This window comes from Catharus ustulatus, chromosome 12 (genome assembly GCF_009819885.2).
Source record: "Catharus ustulatus isolate bCatUst1 chromosome 12, bCatUst1.pri.v2, whole genome shotgun sequence".
NCBI classification, from domain to species: domain Eukaryota; kingdom Metazoa; phylum Chordata; class Aves; order Passeriformes; family Turdidae; genus Catharus; species Catharus ustulatus.
In genome coordinates this window covers 4108088-4127958 of record NC_046232.1, presented here as the reverse complement: position 1 = coordinate 4127958, position 19871 = coordinate 4108088, and the positions used below count along the sequence as shown (strand labels likewise).

At 52.4% G+C, this 19871-nt stretch overlaps 3 protein-coding genes across 3 annotated transcripts; 2 read left to right on the top strand and 1 right to left on the bottom strand.

Annotated features, from left to right (window-relative positions):
* The first annotated feature begins 7415 nt into the window (after positions 1 to 7415).
* LOC117002218 (cytochrome c oxidase subunit 5A, mitochondrial) lies at positions 7416 to 12267 on the top strand. Its single transcript, XM_033071106.2, has 5 exons — positions 7416 to 7661; positions 10329 to 10445; positions 11032 to 11153; positions 11491 to 11613; positions 12114 to 12267. The coding sequence occupies exons 1-4, from the start codon at positions 7577 to 7579 to the stop codon at positions 11602 to 11604; spliced, it is 438 nt and encodes a 145-aa protein (XP_032926997.1). The 5' UTR covers positions 7416 to 7576; the 3' UTR covers positions 11605 to 11613; positions 12114 to 12267.
* A 680-nt stretch (positions 12268 to 12947) lies between these two features.
* FAM219B (family with sequence similarity 219 member B) lies at positions 12948 to 16563 on the top strand. Its single transcript, XM_033070765.1, has 6 exons — positions 12948 to 13037; positions 14429 to 14531; positions 14816 to 14900; positions 15243 to 15320; positions 15591 to 15639; positions 15792 to 16563. Exons 1-6 carry the CDS (start codon positions 12948 to 12950, stop codon positions 15948 to 15950), a joined length of 564 nt encoding a protein of 187 aa, XP_032926656.1. The 3' UTR covers positions 15951 to 16563.
* A 300-nt stretch (positions 16564 to 16863) lies between these two features.
* On the bottom strand, positions 16864 to 19797 carry MPI (mannose phosphate isomerase). Its single transcript, XM_033070763.2, has 8 exons — positions 19742 to 19797; positions 19345 to 19472; positions 18858 to 19058; positions 18635 to 18776; positions 18095 to 18277; positions 17828 to 18001; positions 17513 to 17721; positions 16864 to 17228 (listed from the first exon to the last, which is right to left on the bottom strand). The coding sequence occupies exons 1-8, from the start codon at positions 19755 to 19757 to the stop codon at positions 17013 to 17015; spliced, it is 1269 nt and encodes a 422-aa protein (XP_032926654.1). The 5' UTR covers positions 19758 to 19797; the 3' UTR covers positions 16864 to 17012.
* Between the last annotated feature and the right edge of the window lie 74 nt (positions 19798 to 19871).

Here is a 19871-nt window from a genome sequence, read left to right as displayed (position 1 = left end):
TCTAAGGACTCTTAATTCACTGGGGTTTAGGGACTCAGTTGGGGAAAAATGTTCTTCAAACAGAGGGAAAGTTTAAAGTTGATAAGTTTTATGCTCTTTTTCATTTAATTTATGAGGCAGTTCAAGCTTCATGTTCAAACCGCACTTTCCAATTCCCATGTTCCTCCCTTATTTCTCTGCCCTAGAGAACAGGACGGGAGATGGAAACCACTCAAAGCGCAGATGAGCCAGCTGCCTTCTGCCAGCCCCTCTCCCTTTCCATCCCTCACCAAGACAGTGTTGGCCAGGCTCTCCTGGGACCTTCCCTCACACACAGTCCATCACCCCACAACCCTTTTCTCTCTTGTTACCCCACAATAAATGCTGGTGACCCCATAAGGGATATTGCCACCTTAAGTGACACTGTCCCTCTGTTCCTGCCCTGGTCCCTCTGTCCCTCCACTGGGGAACTGCTGCTCCCTGCCCCACTCTGGCACCACCATCAAGGGGCTCCCCGGTCCTTGGTCCCTCTGCCTGCCCCACTCAGCGCTGCCATCCTGCTCCTGCCTGTATTCCCAGAAGGCCCCTGCACTCTGGTCACTCCCCGGTCCCTCCCGGGTGAGTGACACTCTCCCAGTGCCTCCCCTGCTTCCCACCCCTGCACTGAGTTCCTTCCCTGCACCTGTTACACCCCTGCATCGAGCTCTGCCCCTGTGTTGGGACCCTCCCTTCCGCTGAGAAGCCCCTTCTCTTACACCCCACCTCCCCTCACACCTCTGAGCGAACCTCTCCAGTAACTCAGCTCCCAGAACTGGGAATGACTGGGAGGCAGCCATCTTGGCCACCAGTGGCTGCACCACCAGGCCACGCAGCCCTCTGACGATCACACTCTGCCAAGAGTATGATCCCTCCTCAGAGGAGGATAGAGAAGGCTCATCGATTGTGAGGATGAGCCGGACAACCCTTGGCAGAGGATGTGGAGGCACATGGTCAAGGAAGGGGCAATGGCTGCTGAAATCCATCCAGCCCCCGTGCGGTACCGGAGGGGAGCCAGCCCCAGTGGGAGTCTTTATCATATGGGGAGATGATAGAGCTTTGTAAAGGATTTCGGGACAGGATCACCCTACTTTAATAACATTTTGTCTGCAACTTTGACAGCGCATGTTTTAGTGCCACATGATTGAAAACACATGATGTCTGTCCTGCTTCCTCCCATTGAATACATCTTGTAGGAGGGAGTATGGAACAGACAGCTTTCAAAATTTATAAAAGACTATGCAAGGGAGGAGGGGTGAGCGCACCTTTCTCTAGAACACCTAGCTGGGGAAGGGGATTACTCTAAGCCTGACGATCAGGCCACTGACTTTCCCTGGTCTGTCTCAGAAGACATCAAAGCTGCTGCAAAAACTGCTTCAATCCAGACACCTGATGGGGTGACCCCTAGTCTTGGCTTTGCAGACAGTCAACAAGAGCCAAATGAGACATTTGTTACGCCTATTGATAATTTCAAAGAGGTGGCTGATAAACGAATAGACAACCTGCAGGTTCAAGAGGACCTTTTGTGGGAGCTTGCTATTTCAAAAGCCAATTTGCAATGCAGGAAAATTCTGAGAGCGCTTCCCCTCGACCCTGAGCCGACCATCACTCAAATGGTTGAGGCATGCACCCAACCTGGCAGTTCCTGAACACAATGCCAGCCTTGCTCAGGCAGCTGGCCAGGGGTTGTAGAGGCACTTGCAGCCACAAGAATTATTCCCTGCAGCCCCAAAGACAGCCAGGGCAATACTTGCTGCTGTAAGTGTGGGGAGCTTGGATATTTTTGAAAAGAATGTACTGAGACTTCTGTTAAATGCTCAAACTATAAAAAACACTGTCCTCAATGTCAGCCTCACCAACAGCATCCAAAGCCTCTGGGAAACTTCCAGCAGAGCATGAGACAGCGTCGCACTAAAACACCAAATTAAGGTCATTCCCCACCCGACCTCCCCACTAATTGCTGAGGATGTCAAGAACCAGTGCACCGAGCTCCTGCAATCCATTGCAAAGGAACCAGCACCACAGAGAACTTACACACCATCGAGTCATCCAAGTACAACAGGGACCAGGAGGCAGCTGATCCCAGGACACAAGAAACCTCTGCTAGAGATCACTCTGTCCTTGAGCGGGAAGAGTCTGTCTTTCTGGGATGATGGACATCAGAGCACACATCACCATCGTATCCCACTGCAAGTGGCCAACAGAGTGACCCTAACACCATTGACAGGGGTCAGAGGAGCCACGAGCAGCATGAAGAGCAAGAATGTCATCCAGTTTGAAGGACCAGAGGGTACAGCAGCTATGACAAAACCTTTTGAGGCCAAGCCATGCCCCTAAACCCAAATCCCTCTGTGACCAGGAGATCTCTGCTCATCACTGCTGTGGGAGGATTCTGGATGCTCCTCAGCTGGGTGATCCCACAACCCAGCCACAATGTTTGAGTCATCCTTACTAGGACAAAACAAGATAGCACGTGCCTGTCCATGGGAAGCCCTGACAACCCCCTTCTACATGCCTGGTAGGGTTGCCTGTGGATGAGTGGCCAGGAACAGCCATCCATAACAAGGAAGGCAGCTCCCCCAGCAACACCCATAAGAAGCCCAGCCCAGCGGATACTCAGGACAACCGGACCAAGAGACTTGAGCATGCACCAGAGGAACCCCAAGAACTGGATCTGTTGAGGTCCTCAAAAATGAATTACTGCATTGAATTTTATTATAAGCCCAGACAGGAAGAGTGGAACATCAGATTGATAAAACAGGGAACAATTACTAAACAAGATGTCACTCCCCATATAGAAAGAAGAAGTGGTGCTTGGTCCAGCTCCTATCCCAAAAGGTTACCTAAGGGTGTGTTTCTCATCTGTGGGGATCCAGCATGGCCCAGGATCCCATCTCATCTTCAGGGGGGCGGGTGCCTGTAGTCTTGGATGGCTTGCTATCCTAACCCCTAACATTATCCTCATTCAAGATTGCAGGAATCAATTGGCCCGCAGAAAGAGATCTCTTAAGGAATTTGATGAAAATTGTGATAGCCAAATTACAAATTGGAGCAAATGTGAGAGAGCCGCAGTGTCCCTTTTTCTACCCTGGGTGGCTGCTGCTAAGGCTTTTGGAGAGTTAAATCATTCAGGGCATGGCTTAGCATGCAGTCCAACACTACCCCAGTTACACTGAGGCCTCCTTGAGGATGCTGAGACCATCTGGCACGGTACCTTACAAAACCGAGCAGCCATCGACTGTCTACTGCCTCCCATGGACAGAGCTGTCAGGAATTTAGGGGATGTGCTGTTTCAATCTGTCCTCACACCGTGAGTCCATACATCACAGCATCTTCCTAAACAACCAAGTGAAGAAAATCCAAGCAGAAAGTGGTGGCGAATGAATAGGCGAACTCCTTGGTGGCTGGGGACTCAAGGGTTGGCTTCTGTCATTGGTTAAATCTGTTTTACGGGTTTTGATTGTTATTGTCGTTATGTTGATCCTGCTCTCATGTTCGGTTGGTTGTCTGCAAAGATCTGTGGTGGAGGCTTTTCTTGTGAAATAGAAAGAGGGAGTGTGGAGGTCCAAGGGCCAAGTGATTGAAATCATCCCTCCACCTTGGAGAGATTCACAAGTAATACACCCCAAGGTTGTGGAGAGAAAAGCCTCTTTCCCACAAACTTTTGCACCCATATGTTAATTCCCCATAATTTTGTTGTCCTGTTGACCCTGACCACCCCGGTTCAGCCAGGGTACATTCCCTAGAATGTTCTCCCTTCCCTGGATCTCTGCTGGCTCTGTTCTGTCCCATTGCCCCACCCTGGGGCAATCCCCATTGGCTTTCCCCATCCCTAACCCCTCCTATGCAGTACCTTGCTCTGTCCCCATTGGACCCTAAACCCAAACCATCCCCTTTTGCCCCAAATATAATCCTGTACCCTCACCACATCCCTGTTCTTGCCCCTGGACCCATATTTGAACATCAATAAACCAGCCTTCAGATTTCCCAACAAGAACCCGCCCCTCCATCACTCACCAGTGTCCCAGCAGCTGGTGTTCCAGACCGATCGCGTGGGCTGATTTTGGGACCTGCTCGCAGTGATCGCTGCAGGGCGCAGGGCTGAGCCCCTTCTCCGCTGCATCCTCCCTTTCAGTGCTGCTGTATTTCTGTATGCAGGGGAAAAGTGCAGAATTCACTTACCTAATTAACTACAAGTGAAGTGCAAATTGTATAACTTCTTTTAAGAAAAGGTGGCTGTTAAATTTATTTTCATGCTGTTTGCAAATCTGTACTGCTACTTTTACTTACTTTTTTTTTTTTTTTAATTTTTTTTCCTTTTTCCCCTCCAGGCAACATCAAAACTAACTAGCTGTGGTCTGTATGCTAGATGAAGGACAAAATTTCTTCAACAAGTCTGAACAACTTCCATCCCTGTCATAATGCTGCCATACACTTCTTCTGAGCTTCCTCACCTAAACTGCAATGACTTTGTAACCCTCACACATGTGCTCTGCACCAATAAAACACAGGCAAAAGGCAATCACATGAGTCTTACATACTGTTTATAATGTGATTTTCCAGAACAGCACTGGTAGATGTACACGAAATTCCCCCGTTTTCCCTGTCCTGGAAGCCAGGAATACAAAATATGGGCATACACCATATTGCCTGCTCCGGGCATCCACGTTCTTTTAACTACCTCTGGAAGAAGGTGCAAACCATCTCAACATTCTCCTGAAGGATGCTTCAGGGGTATTTTGGGATTGTCATCCCTATAGTCAAGACCCTTTTTCTGACTTTACTTTGTTGCCCACCCTGGACATCCTGCCATGTTTTACTCCCCAAAGATGTATTCATGGGTGAGATCTGCCAAGACCCTTCCCCACTTTCCCTTATTGGGCATGTCCAGGGGTCATTTCCTTGGACTCTTCATGGACCCCTCCGGGTCCACCTCTCCCCTTTACAGACCACCCTGCTCTGCCTCTCATCTCTCTCAGGTACCCAGTCAACCACCTGGTGCTGGTGAGCGTCGGAGGGAGCTGGTCACTGAAACTGTATGAGGCAAGCCTTCCAGCTCTTCTTGCTGCAAGCTGGACCCAGATGGTGCAAGGACCCTGGACGAGTTCCAATTGTCAGAAAAATCCACAAACACTGGAGGTTTACGTCCAAAAAGGAGACAGACAAGTCCTTCAACTTGATTCAAATAAAGGCAGAGAGTTCACCACATGCCCACGGGGTGTTCCCTCTCTTGGGGTTTTGGAGGGAGCAGCCTCCTTTTAGCCTAAACTCCTGGCTGCGTGTTGCCCTCTTCCTTTCCCTCTTGGCCAAGGTACTAAGAAGGTACAGCCTTCCTGAACTGCCTACCACATACTTCCCCCTTGAACACATCCTTTTGCCACAAAGTTCAGAACTTCAGGCTTGTTCAGACCCTTGCCTACTTCAGCAGCCAAACTGTCTAGGCCCAGTAACAAACCCGCTGCCCAAAGTCAGTAGAAAGGTTCAGACCCATTTCAAAGACGCTAACACCCATAAAATTGTTTGTATAGACAGTAGCACACATCTCTCCTCTCATGTGTAACTGTCTTTCAGGTTTTTTGCCCCTCCTCTTTGGTTCGAGAGTTTTTGTCTGGCTGGTCTGCAGGTCTGTGCTGCCGCCTGGTGGACACAGCCCGGTACTGCAGACCCTCCCCACGCGGGTAGCGCTGCCCCCTGGTGGACACAGCCCGGTTCTGCAGCCACCGCTCCCCGCCAATGCTGCCCCTCGGTGGATGTAACCCGGTACTGCAGAACCTGCAGGTATTGCTGCCCCCTAGTGGAAACAACCTGGTACTGCAGCCCTTCCCCAGCAGTACAGCGCTGTTGTGGACAGAACCTGGCACTGCATGTGCCCGCCTATGCCCCAGTTTGCTTTAGTGTTCTCGAGTGTGGCCGAGTGTGCCTTGGTGTGGATGAGTGTGCCAAGTGTGCATGATTGTACCCGTGTGTGTCCCATTATGTGCGAGCGTGGCTGTGTGTGGCCGAGTGTGCATGATGTCGAGGGTGCCCAAGTGTATTTGAGTGTTGTCAACTGTTCCCGAGTGTGTATGGGAGCTCCCGACTGTGTATGAGTATTGTGGAGTGTGCCTGAGTGTATTTGTGTCCCAGTGTGTGCAACTGTGCCCAAGAGTGCCTGAGTTTTGTCAACTGTGCCAGAGTGTGTGTGATTTTTCCAGAGTGTTTTTGAGTGTGTTCAAGAGTGTATGTGCCCGAGTGTTATCGATTGTGTGTTAGCATTGTCAAGTACGCTCGTGTGTTTGCAAGTGTGCCCACATGTCCCAGAGTGTGCCTGAATGTTCCCAAATATGTGTGAGTGTTGTCGAGTGTGCCCCAGTGTATTTGAGTGTGCCAGAGTGTGTGCAAATGTACTTGAAAGTTCCCAAATGTATGTGAGAATTGTGGAGTGTGTCCGAGTGTGCCTCAGTATGCTCGACTGTATCTAAGTGTGTCTGATTTCACCCGACTGTATCTGAGTGTGTTTGAGTGTGCCCGAGTGTTCTCCAATGTGTGTCAGTTCTCGCTGGATCGCATAAAGCCCAGAATGAAGTGGCAGTGCACCGGGCTTGTGTGAGCAGCTTACCAAACTGCAAAAGCTCTCTCAAAATGGGAGTCAGCTGAAAATGCTCTTGCTGCTCGGAAAAGTTGAGCACTAACAATCCTTCACCTCCACTGCTGCCACCTCACATTTCTCTGAGCAAGGAAAAAAAGAATAAAAATCACTTGTTTCTCCTTATTTTGTTAATTTGTAAGACATGTTTAATTGATTTCAAAGGCAGGTAGTTTCCCATCACCAAAGGAGCACACCAGGGATTTTACCCCCCTTGCTGTGGGCTGATGATTTCCTGCGAGAGAAAATAATTTTAAAATAAAATAAATAAATAATAAAAAATGACCGTAACAAAAACATTTAAAGCAGCATGATGAAAGCAGGGACACGGTGATTTTGTACGGCACTGCTGAGGCATAGCCCCAGGGACGAGTTTCAGCGCGATTTCGTGCCACTATCGGTGCGATGGTGGCTGAGGGTAGGAGCCCACAGTGTGGGGACAGGGACACTTTCTGAACTGAGGAGTGGAGGACGCGGCAGCTGAGCCGGTCTGAGCCCATTCCCCTCACAGGGACCGAGCGGGCGGGTGTCCATTGACAGGGACGGGGAGGCTGTACTGGAGCTGTACAGAAGCAGCCCAAACCCCTCCAAACTGAACCTGAACCACTCCAAACCGACACCAAAGCCCTCAAAAATAAGCCCGAACACTCTCGAGGAATTGCTTGGCGAGGCGACTCACCCGCGCACCCGCTCCCCTCACGCACAAAATGGCGCCCGGCCCCGCCCCAACATGGCGGCGGCCCCGCCCCGCCGCGCCCCCAGCCCGTCCCCGTGGCCTCCCGCCCTCCCGGTGCATCCCCGCCGCGCCGCCGTACCCGCCTCTGCGGCCCCCCCCGGCCCTCACCGCCGTCCCTCACCTCCGTCCCTCCCTCCCGGTGCGGTGCGGGAGCCAGCGGCGCGCCCCCGGTGCTATCTTCTCCTTCACAGCTCGCCGCCATGCTGGCCGCCAGCGCTTCTCTCCTCCGCCGCTGCGCCGTCTCCGGCCTCCGCGCCGCCGTCCGCCGGCCCGCCGGCCCAGCAGGTGAGAACGGCCCCTCGTCTCCATCCCTCCCGCCGCGATCCCGCCGCGGTTCGCGCCCGGGCTCCCGGCCCGGCGGGGCGTGAGGCGGCGGGGCCCGGCGTGTCCTTGCGGTGACCCCGCGGCCTAGCGCGGGCCGCCCCCGCCGCTCCCGCCGCCACCGGGACCTCCCCGCCGGCAGCGCCTCAGGGGGCTCCGGGCACCTCCCGGGGGCTGCAGCGGGGGGGCGGCGGCTCTTCCGCTGTGCCCCCGCCAAGGTGACATTGATGGAGGGCGGCGGTGACCTCCGCTGCCACCCCCGGTCCGCGCTAGCTCCGCGCCACCCCGCACTCCTCTAATTAACATCCCAATTAGTTTTATTTATTATATTAACGCCTTATTAACGCCACAGTTAATAGCGAGAGGAGGAGGACCAGCCCCAGGCAGCGTGGTGTGATGGTGGCCAGAGTGGCAGGGCTGGAAGACTGCAGAGAATACACTGCCTCTGCATCGCAATTAATAGCTAATTAACTCCTGCATCGCAATTAATACCTAATTAACAGACACTAATAATGCTCGGAGACTTGTGTGTGGCTCTGCTGTGGCACGTGTGAGTTAAACAGCTGCCTTAGGGAGCCTGGAGCTTCGTGTTTTTAAACAATAAGCGCAGGATTTCTTAGATGCTGCTCAACACCCGTAGTCTTTTGTTATTTTAAATCCACTAAAAGTCTTTGAGCTGCTGAACGCTGGCTGCTCGTGGGCTTCTTTTCCACTAGGCTCTGTGTTCTTCCTTTCCAGGGTCTTGTGCTACAAACACCCCACTTAACACTGCTGCAGGGGGGTTCTGTTGCTGCAAACCCTTCCCTGCAGAATCCCTGGGGCTCCTCCTTCTCAGATTTTCAGTAAATTAATGTTTTTCTTCACGTGTGTTTTTCTCCTGTGCTGTACCTGAGAAAATAGACCAATTCTGGCTCTCACAGAGAAGCTTTAATATGTGTTTGTGTCATACTAGGTGATTTTATGCTTCCCAGGCTCCTAATGCCTGTTGAGTTCACTTTAAAGTAGAGGTAGTTGGCCTTTGGTTCTTCCTTGAGTTGGGAATCTCTGCCTGGATAGGTTGGCGTGGCTTGGCTGTCACACACACGTCACATGTGTGACAGTGACCTTGATGGACCCCGCTGAAACTCAGGGCAGAGGGACGCTCACAGTCCAACCTCCAGATCCATTCACGTGGAAAAGAAACACAGCAGCAATTGGGAAACACACCCTGGAAACCCAGAGTTTGAATTCTTGTGGTTTGTGTTTGCCTCTTGGATCCAGGAAATTATTTTGGTGAGGGGAGACTTTAAATTTTGACTTAAAGATGGTATTTGAGCTCTTCAGTTTAGGCTTTTCTCCAGCTGAGATTTGCTGTTTCTCTGTAGGAATTTTGTTGTTGTTGTTTAGGAAAAATAAGGATTCTCCTGAAGGGTTTTCAGCAGTATCCTGGCAGCAGGAGCATTTAAGAACCCTGCTCTTGCTCTGAACTCCACTGTGCAGGTGATTTGTTGCAGAAAGCAGGGTCAAAAAGCTCTGCTTTGGAGCTGGGAAAGGAGGGGCATTTTAATTCTGTCTTGACCTGATGTTTACTTTTCCATAACTAAAATAAATAAAGCTATTTTCGTGCTTGCATTGCATAAACCCAGCATTGCAGCTGAAATGTTGAACCAGGTAAAATTTTGTTCAAAAAGCAAATTGCTTGCTAATTGGGTTGTCATTAATGAGACCAAAGAGAAGTATATCAGCAAAAATACAACTCAGTTCTGGTTTTGGTTTTGGTTTATTTTGTTTTCTTTTGTTTAAAACCCTGAAGTTGATCACTGTGAGTGGTTCATGCTGGGTTAAGAAAGAAAAACTCAGGAGCTAAATTTGACTTCTGTGAAGCAGGGCTTTGAGCTCCAAGGTCGTATCTGGTGTGTGACCTCTCTGCAAATATTAGTGGAGTGAGAGTGGGGAAAGGAAGCACCAGGCTTGTGGTCCTTTAGTTTAGTTCCATTGGAAAACTGTTCCAACCTTTGTGGAGTGAAAAAAAGACAAGTTCATCCAAAAAATCAGCAATTTGTGATAGTGCTGAGTGAAGAAACTAATTAATGATCATATCAGAGTAATTTGTGCCTTAGCATACAATCTGCTTTTGTGATTAGTTACCAAATGATCCAAGAGTTTGAGATCCAGGAGTTTTCTCTTGGATAGACACAGAGTGATCAATTTTTTTTCCTCCTCCAGCCCTTCTGTTGGAAGGAATATCTCTCATCCCTTTGCTCTTGAGAGCCTCTGCAGGAGCTGCATGGAATTTTGTTGGTGAAGGTTGCACATGTTAAAGCTTCTCACTCTCACTGTGGGAAGAGGGAGAATTCCTGTATTTTACAGAAAAAGGAATGCCAGAAAACCTCTTAAGGATTGGTATCCAGAGTTGGGTTTTGTGTGTCTTTTTCCTGCTCTGGGAACACTTGTATGGAAAAAAAGTAAAAACTTTGCCACAACATAAACTCTAATATTTAATAACCATCCACCCAGAGCTCATCCAGGAATGATGCAGCATGACTGTAACAAGGGAAATCCATATTTTGTGGCTTCTAGCCCCTTGGTCAGGACTCAAGTAATGTTATCTTCCTTTTGCTCCAAGTGTGTTCCTTTTTTTTCTGGGTTCAGCTGTGCTGCCTGCCCGCTGCTACTCTCACGGGTCACAAGAATCAGATGAAGAATTCGATGCTCGCTGGGTGACATATTTCAACAAGCCAGATATCGATGCCTGGGAGCTCAGGAAAGGTATGTTAAAGAACAGGGAGTGAACAGAAGTGTTGTGACCAGAAGTAACAACTTGAGTTGGCGTTTTGTGGACTCCCCATCTCTGGAAGTGTCTAAAACCGGGTTGGACAGGGCTTGGAGTAACCTGGTCTAGTGGAAGGTGTCCTGCCCATGACAGAATGGTAGGCTAGATGATCTATGAGGTCCCTTCCAACCCAAACCATTCCATGATTTTAACACCTGAATGGGAGGGAGAGTAACATTTGCTCTGAAGAAGGTGTGTTTGAGCTCTATTGTTGAGCTCCTTTTTCTTTGGACTTTGGCTAATGGCTTGGCCATAACTCCCTGCAGATTTTTTTGTCTGGCTGTCTCCAGTTGTTTGCTGTGGAGCTGCCAAGTTTTATTAAACTTCCCCAACTAGGCCTTAAAAATGTGATTGCACAAGCAGATAATTGCAGCCAGAGGGATCATTCCACCAGCACCTGGATGGTTTTCCCAAACCAATTATGGTTTTTCTGTAGGAGAGCAAGGGAGCAGGCAGCAATAGGTTTCTTTTGAGAGCAGGACAAGCTGATTCCAAGTTCTTGGTGTTTCTTTGTCTCCATAGGCATAAACACACTGGTGGGCTACGACCTGGTCCCAGAGCCCAAAATCATCGACGCGGCTCTGAGGGCCTGCAGACGGTTAAACGACTTTGCCAGCGCTGTCCGCATCCTAGAAGTTGTAAAGGTGGGTGGGGCTGCTCTGTTCCCATTGCTGGAGCCTGGCAGCAGGGCAGTTTTTCCTTGTTTTTTCCTGCTGCAAAGGGAAGCCACACTTTCCTGCTGCCAGAAGCAGTGATGAGTGTGAAACTTCCTGGCTTCTTGAGGTACTGAGAGAAGTAACTCGGGAAGCTCTTATGGAAAACACCTGAGACCAGCTCCTTGAAACCTGAATCCAGCCTCACCAGGGAGTTAAAAGAAGCCAGGACTTGTATTTCAGCCCTAGAGGCCAGGAGGCTTTGGAGATGTGTGTGTTGAAGTAACCTCATTTTTTCTTTTCTGGGATTGTTTTTTGGTTTTTTCAGGACAAGGCAGGACCCCACAAGGATATCTATCCTTACGTTATCCAGGAGCTTAGACCAACTTTGAGTGAACTTGGAATCTCCACTCCAGAGGAACTGGGCCTGGACAAAGCATAAACCTTGTTGGTAAGGTTTGATTGCTTCCCAGACTCTTGGCATGGGACTCCTGTACCCCAAACCCCCTGGCAAAGACAGCATAGGCCAGACCTAGTGTGCTCTCATCACAGACTAAAATAAAGCCCTAAATAAAAATCCTCATGGAACTGAAGCCTCTTAGCTCAGTTTCCTCAGGAGATGGCCAGTGTCATATTCTTTTTTTAAATATTATGCTTAGAATAGAGATACTGTGTGTCAGACTGCTGCAAATAGTGCTGGATTCTGGATCTTTTAAATCCCTTTTCCTTCTCCTTGCCCTGGGATACAATGTCTTGGTGCCAGGGGTCCTGAATCAGCTGTGCTGGGAATGCACTACCTGCATTTTTGAGCTGAGGGTGGTTAAACAAGGCTTTGAAGGTAAAAGGGATGGAAATAACTCGTTTGGGACTTCATGGAAACTTTGTGGAGATTCTAGGCTGCTTCTTTAATGTTTTGGGTTGGTTTTATTCCCCTGTTCTTTTCTATTCCAGGTGCATTATTCAAGTGTTTTACTGATGCTACCTGATTGTACACGGTCACCTGGAGAGACAAACTTTAAATCTGACCTGAAATAACTTCCTTTATTGAGTCACCATGGAAGTACTGTGGAGCTGGGCCTAATAAAGGAAAAACTGGTTTGACTGATGTGGCTCCAGTGCCTCGTGTGGTTATTTCCTGTTGCTTTTGTAGGGAAGAAGAAGGAATAAATCATAAATGTGCTCTTAGGAGCTTGTAAATTGTTACTTTTTCTGCAAAGCCCGTGTCCAGAGCCTTCCCAAGCACCTGGCTCTGGGAGGGGAAGAGAAGGAGCAGTTTGGAGAACGTGGTTCCTGTATGCACAGTTTTGGGGAGGAGGCATTTCCCTGGGATGATGTCCAGAGCCTCAGACGTGGGTTGGAGGCTCCTGTTTTTCCAAGGGTCATGTCCTGACTGGAAAGGGGATCTCTTCTGGGATAGATATTGTCCCTATTTTCCACTCAGCTCTGGGTAAGGGTTTGGGAAAGAAAAAAAAAAACCAACAAAAGTGGGTAGGAGAAGAAGGGAAATACCTTAATGCTGTTGTTATTTTCCTCCTGGAAGAGGGGCATTTTCTGGGAAAGCAGGGATTTGTTTCTGCACAGTGGGTTCACGGCAAGAGCCGCGCAGGGCAGGTCCCGCTGTCCCGGTCCCGCTGCCCGGGTCCCCGGTGCCCCACTGCCCGCTGCCCGGTCCTACCCCGCATGCGTGGCACAGGGGCGCGCCCTTTCCTCGCCTCCCATTGGCTGAGCCCCGGCGGTTCCGCGCTGCTATTGGCGGGCGGGCCGGGGGGCGGGGCCAGGGCGGCTATGGCGACGGGCGGCGGCGGAGCCGGGGCAGGTCCCGGTCCCGGTTCTGGTCCCCCTGCGAGCGGAGCCGGCGGCCGGCGGGGCCCGGGGGTACGTGCGATGTACGGGGGTGTGGGGTATGGGGGGCTGTGTGGGGTACGTGCATCGTGGGTATGGGACCGCATGGGGTATCTGTATGGGGTGTGTGCACAGGGGTTATGGGGCTGGGGTATGGCCATGGGGCAGTGTGGGGTTTGTGCATAGGGGTTATGGGGCTGAGTATGCTTGTGGGGCAGTGTGGGATGTGTGTACAGGAGTTATGGGGCAGTATGGGATGTGTGCACAGGGGTTATAGGGCTGGGGTATGTCTATGGGGCAGTGTGGGGTTTGTGCATAGGGGTTATGGGGCGGAGTATGCTTGTGGGGCAGTGTGGGGTGTGTGTACAGGAGTTATGGGGCAGTATGGGGCACAGGGGTTATAGGGCTGGAGTATATCCATGGGGCAGTATGGGGTTTGTGCATGGGGTTATTGGGTAGTATGGGTTGTGTGCACAGGGGTTATGGGGCTGGGGTATATCCATGGGCAGTATGGGATGTGTGCACAGGGGTTATGGGGCTGGGATATGTCCATGGGGCAGTGTGGGGTTTGTGCATGGAGTTTTGGAGCTGGGGTATATCCATGGGGCAGTATGGGGGGTGTGTGTGTGGGGCAGTATAGGAGCAATACAGTGGGAGAGTTCATCTTTCAGAGTTGTAGACATGGAGGCACAGTACTGTACACAGTGCATAAATATAAATATAAATACACACAGGTGTATCAGCTGGCTAGGAAGGAGTATGGCACATCCAGAGGAATCTAGGTGGCCACTGCCTGCCTGGTTATTCCCATGATGAAACTCTGTCCTGCTAATTCCGGCTTAAGACACTGAGGCTAATCCTGCCTGTGCTCTCCAATCACCATCCCAAGTCCTCTGCCTTGCTCCTTTAATTCCACTTCCCTCCTGTTCCAATTCTCTCTGATTTCCCCTCTACTTTCTTCATTACTTCTTGTGTTTGTGGAGGTTTTTTCCTCCCCCTTTCCCTTCCTTAGGCGTGTTGGTTTCACTTGACAATAACTGGATAAAGGGAGAAACTTCAAAGGCTGAAACCCTAAAATTAAAATATATAATCCTTACATTTGTGTTTGATTTACCTCTCAGTAAATCCCCTCCACCACCTTTCCCCAAGTATTGCTGCAGCCAGGCTTGCACAAGAACTGATGATGACTTTTAATTAACATCACCATTCCCAAATAATCTTTTTGTCTGCTAACAGATCTGCTCATTCCTTTTCTCTCCCTCCTTCTGGGCTGGGGAGGAGGAGCTGTCCCTCCCCAGCCAACCTGGGGACAGATTTCCCTTCTGACCTTGAGCTCCCAGGAACTCCAGATTTTCCAAGGTGACTCTGCTTTATTCCATCCCCATGGAGAGATGCTAAATGCTTCTTCCACCTTTTTTTTTTAGCTGATTTGGGCTGAAAAGAAGAGGCTGAACAAAGGGACAGATGTGGTGGAGAAAAGGGGCCCGTACATCATGAGCAAACCTCCCTCCATTCAGGCCAAGCTGAGTAAGTGATGCTTGGTGGACTCTGCCAGGATTTCAGGTGTCATTTCCACCTCTCCCAGAGCTGGAGTTACCAAAAGCCCTTTTATTCCTTGGTGGGATAAAACCTTTATAAAACCCTATTAAAAACCCATAGAGATGCCTGTGGAAAGCACTGCACTGCAACACCCTCCTCACCCATTCCCCAAAAGAGGAAACCCTTTAAGGTTTCTTCCTTTTCTTTGGGGGCACTTGGGAATTTTGGGAACACTTGGGAATTTTCCTCCTGTCCCTGTGCTTGGCTTTCAGAGAGGCAGCGGGAGCTGGCAAAGGCAGCGCTGCGAAGGCAGGGGCTGCTGGGGGCACCCACTGCCCTGAAACCAACTCCTAAAAGGTCTGATCCCCTCTTCCTATTTTCAATACGTAGTTTTCACTTCTCTTGGGGAGACTGAGGAATTCAGAGGATTAAAAATAAGAGTTTGGGACCTTATTCTGCTGGCTGTGTTTGACCAGGGACATCCAGGATAATAAAATAGACTGCTTTACTCTTTATTTTGGGAATGATGTAGTGGTATGGATTTATTTGGGTACCCTGGGGTTTAGCTGGTGGTGGCCCTGGACAGTGCCTGGGTTGGAAGGAGTGGGATTCTTGCCCTGGCTCCTCAGCCTGTCAGCTCCATGGATGTGTTTCCACATGAAACATCTGTGCTGGTCTCACTGCTCTGTTTTCTGACAGGTCTGTGAAGTTCAACAAGGGCTACACGGCGCTCAGCCAGACAGCTGATGAGAACCTGGTCTCCCTTGACTCAGACAGGTGAATATCCCTGGATTTTGGGTAAATATCCCAAGGTTTTGAGCGTGGGGGTGCTCCCAGATGGCTTTTTTGGGGGGTTGATTTTCCTTGTCCTTTGTAGAACATCCCTGATGGTTGTGGGCACATCAGAGCAGTGAAATGCTCCTGTTATGCCAGATTTCAAACGTCCCTTGGGGCTGCACTTTGCAGCTCCTTTTCCCTCCCAAATTCCCCTTATCTGCATCCTAAAGACCCCATTTCCTGGCCAGCTCTGTTTCTTTTTCCCCTTAGTGACGGGGAACCAGGATCCAGGTATTCCTCAGGATACTCCTCCGCCGAGGCAAGTGTGGGGCTTTGACTCTGGCACTGTGGGGTCCCCACGGGCTCCCCATTCCCCTGACCCCTGGAGGCTCTGCCTGGGGGCTGGAAGCATCACCCCACAGAGCATGGCTGTGTGTCCATCCCGCAGAGCCCTGCTTTGTCCCCCTGCAGCAGGTGACCCAGGACCTGAGCCGGCAGCTGCTGCAGGATGGGTACCACCTCGACGAGGTCCCCGATGATGAAGACCTGGATCTCATCCCCCCCAAACCTGCTGCCTCCTCTTCTTGCCCCTGTTGCTTTGGAGAAAATCTCTCCTGTGTGATCCAGTAGCTGCACAAGAACAGGTCAAAATCCAGCACTTTTTTTGTCCCGTGGGATGGCTGGTGGGTGTCCGTGTCCCACGCCAGGACAGTGACACAAGGACTGAATGATGCTGCTCGTGGCAGAGACCAACTGACCCCAAAAGACTTCTCCTTACACTCAGCAATATTGGGGGGAGGTGGCACAGTGACATTTTGGTGGCCTGGATGGGACCTGGCACTTGGCTGGGGTGGGAAGGGAGAACAGGCAGAGCCTGGCACCTCCACAGGGGTATAAAGGGAAGGATTTGGGAGTTTTTGGGGTTGGAGCTAATGGCTTATTCCCATTCTCCTCAACGCTGCTTTGATGCAGGCGAGGCACAGCCCAGGCCCCTGTCCCAGCTCCACACAGGGCTTGGATTTGAGGGACTGGAGAGCCTCCCTGCTGCAAACCATAAATGCTGCCTTAAACCATGGTCCTGCTCTATGACATAGAGGACAATCAGCTTCTTATACTACAGAAACCTTATTTAAATATTTCATGTCAAGAGGCATGAACTGATTGGGTGGGGGACGTGTTTGTTTGTTTTTGTATTTTTCCTGTAAAAGGGAGCACTCAATAAACTGGATCTCATTACTCACAAGTGCTGCTGCTGGTGAGGGGGGCTCCTGTTTTCCCTCATCACATTTTACTCCTTTCCTGTGCCTGAGGAGCAAGGCGGGGGAGGTGTCACAACCCGTGTTGGGAAAATGCTGGAGCTGTTCCCAGCCTCTCTGGCCCCCTCTATCCTCCTGCTCCCTCCACCAGGGACAAAGCCACCTCTTTATTCACAGCAGCTCTGCTCCATCACCCCCCCCATGCAGCCCCCTTTTCCAGCCACTGGCTGCCATCAGCCAGGCTTGGGAAGAGCCCACCAGAAGCAGCAGAAAGCCTCAGCCACATCCAAGGCGTGGATTGCTCTTTCTATACATCAGGGCTGGTTTGGGGATTTAATAGGCAGAGGGGAAAACTTTCAAGCGAGAAGACTTTGCCCACAGCAGTTTCTATCTACTCAAACATGGAGTGTCGTGGAGGAAGTGTCCCAGGTCGTGCTCAGAGGAGGCAGCAGGCTCGGAAGAGCAGCATCCCAGGTGAGGAGAGGTGGAGGGAGATGCTCTCATTGGCTGAGATGAAGATCACGGAGCCACGCTGCAGGGACATCTCGGAGGCTGCGGCTGTGGAGGTGCCCACGGCTGTCCCTTGGATCACCAACAAGATGCTGGCAGAGTCCATGGCAGAGATGAGGTACAGCTTGATGGAGGCGGGGATCTGCCAAGGGAAATGCCACTCTGGGTGAAGTCTCCCTCAGTGGAAAGGGGGTTGTCCCCATTCCCACTCCAAGCCCAAGAACCTCTTCCTGGTTCTGCCTCTGCCCAGAGCTGCTGGAGAAGGTGAACCAGCTCCAGGCAGAGGAAATGGGGGAGGGATAGAGACCAACATCCAATTATTCCCAAGCATCCCTCCCTCCTTGCCAGGACACTGATCACAAAGCTGAGCGAGCCCCAGCCAGCACTGGGGCTGTGTGTCCCCAGCACAGATCTGTCACTGCTCACCTCTATCCTCATGATGGTGAAGTCTGGCACGGGTGGGTCATAGAGGTAGACGTGGGGATCGAGCTGGCTCTGCGCTGCAGGGAAGATCTTGGAGCTGCTGGGTGCTGGTGTGTAGTTGAGCATCTCACACAGGGTGAGCACATCGATGAATTTGGGGGTGAGCCCGGCACGCACCGTGTTATCCGAGCACGCCATGATCTCCACGCAGTCTGCAGGGACGAGGCAGTGCTGTCAGCCCACCCCAGCCCTTCCTGCTGTCCCCACAGCCCTTCCTTGCAGGATGCTGGGGTAGGAGAGAGCCCCTCCCATACTCACCTCCATGCAGGTACGCGTGGGGCTCGTTGGCTCCCAGGAACATGGCCTCCCCTGGCTCCAGCCTCACCAGGTTCAGGAAATAAATAGTGAAGCAGCCAATGTCCCCGGGGTACTGGGAGTGCAGCCGCAGCAGCAGGTCCCCATTGCTCCCCGACGTGTCCTTCCCTTCTGCCGCTGCACAGGAGGAGACAGACCCAGCATGGGGAGAGGGCTGGGGGTGCCCTCTCCCCTAAACACAGCCCCCCAAACTGGTTTGGGGTGACCCACCTTCCTGGGAAATCCTCTTCACCAGCATGTTCAGCTGGTCCACGAAGAACTTCTTCTCGCTCTTCATGAGGCGGGTGAAGCACACGCGGAGGGCGGCCGAGACCCCGCGGGGGTCATCGCTCCCGCTGCGCTCCAGCTGCTCCGCTGCCACCTCCCCGATCAGTGCCCGAAGCTCGGGGACAGCTGTGGGGCCAGCCCCAGTCAGAGCCAGTCCCCCAGGCAGGGGAGAACAGCTCCAAGCAGAACCAGCACCCCCAGCCCAAGGAGAACAGCCCCAGGCAGAACCAGCACCCCCAGCCCAGGGGAGCACAGTCACCATCCCCACACCAAATCCCATCCCTGGGGAGCACTGCCCTCACCCTAAACTCCATCCCATGGGAGAACAACCCCTATGCACACCCCAAACCCTAACCCAAGGGAGCATGGCCACATCCCCACCTTGAACTCCATCCCAAGGGAGCACCATCCCCACCCCAAAACCCATCCCAAGGGAGAACAGCCACCATCCCCACTCAGGGTCTGACCCTGCACCATCCTTACTCTGGAGGAAGGAGACAATCTCCTCCACAGGCCGGAAGCCACACATGCCCTCAAAGGGGGTGAGGGCGATGGCCATCTCGGGCTTGTGGTTGGCATCGGGATAGTGCTCAGGGAACTGGGCGTGGAGCTTTGCTGCCAGCTCCTGCAGAGAGGGGAGAGGAGCTGGGTGACCTCCACAGGGACACGGGGTCCGGCTGGGCTGCCCACCCGGGGCTCCCCCTACCTTGTTGGGGTGCGCCTGGACGGACAGGGCGGTGTTGACCGACAGCACCTTGAACAGGAAGGGCAGCTGTCCCTGGAAGGCATCCTTCACCTTGGCCCCCAGGCAGGCGGGGTTGTCGGCGATCCACTGGCCCAGGGTTTTTTGGGGGATGCGGTTATCCCGGATGAGGGCATCGCCCCGGGGGTGTGCTCCCATCCACAGCTGCGGGACACAACACACAGCAACACCCTGAGCGGGTGATGGATGACTTGGGCTTTTCCAGAGGTGAGCCCCGGCAGCTCCCTCGGGGGCTGAGTCACGCCGGGCTTCCCTCCAAGCTCCATGCTCCCCCTCCCCAGGGGACACGGGACAGCTGGGGACACGGGACAGCTGGGGACACGGGACAGCACCGCACAGCATGGTGAGAGCCGCAGGGTGGGGTGAACACACAGATGGACACACAGACGAGACGGAGACACGGACAGAATGGACACACAGACACACTCACCTCAGCGTAGGGCTGGTCAGGCTGGATCTGGACCAGGGGGTCCCCACTGGCCACCAGCTTGGCCACCTCGCTCTCCAGGCCCACTTTCCCCCAGGAATAGTTCTGCACCACGCAGGAGAGGGGGAACACTGCGGGAGGGAAGCCAAGTGTTAGCGGGGCACAGCAAGAACACCCTGAAATCCTTCAACATCCCCGGGGCAGAGGGTGTCAGGCAGGGAGAGGACCGGGAGCTTGGGAGGGGACACTGGGGGGACGATTTTCAAGCATCACACGGTGATTTCAGGGTGCTCGGGCTGGGGACACGAGTCACGGGCCCCCCGCCCCGTCTCCCTGGGGGAGTCCCGTTGGGGGGGTCCCCGTCCCCGCGGCCCCGGTGGGTGCCCCGTGCCCCGCTCACCCCGGATCTCCGCCATGGCTCGGCCGGGCAGGGCCTGCCCCCCTCCCTTCCCCCACCCCTCCCCCACCCCACCCCCCCGCCGTCTATAAGCGCCGCTGTGACGTCACGCGGCCACGCCCACCGGGTTAAC

Bases quoted from the DNA above. Each gene is read 5' to 3' on its own strand.
- FAM219B (XM_033070765.1), top strand. From the start codon at position 12,948: ATGGCGACGGGCGGCGGCGGAGCCGGGGCAGGTCCCGGTCCCGGTTCT. The intron at 13,038-14,428 runs GTACGTGCGATG...TTTTTTTTTTAG, and splicing joins GCGGCCGGCGGGGCCCGGGG to CTGATTTGGGCTGAAAAGAA. The intron at 14,532-14,815 runs GTAAGTGATGCT...CTTGGCTTTCAG, and splicing joins CTCCATTCAGGCCAAGCTGA to AGAGGCAGCGGGAGCTGGCA.
- LOC117002218 (XM_033071106.2), top strand. From the start codon at position 7,577: ATGCTGGCCGCCAGCGCTTCTCTCCTCCGCCGCTGCGCCGTCTCCGGC. The intron at 10,446-11,031 runs GTATGTTAAAGA...TTGTCTCCATAG, and splicing joins TGCCTGGGAGCTCAGGAAAG to GCATAAACACACTGGTGGGC. The intron at 11,154-11,490 runs GTGGGTGGGGCT...TGGTTTTTTCAG, and splicing joins GCATCCTAGAAGTTGTAAAG to GACAAGGCAGGACCCCACAA.
- MPI (XM_033070763.2), bottom strand. The intron at 19,059-19,344 runs GTGAGTGTGTCT...TGTGTCCCGCAG, and splicing joins CTGACCAGCCCTACGCTGAG to CTGTGGATGGGAGCACACCC. The intron at 17,722-17,827 runs GTGAGTATGGGA...TCGTCCCTGCAG, and splicing joins CCACGCGTACCTGCATGGAG to ACTGCGTGGAGATCATGGCG.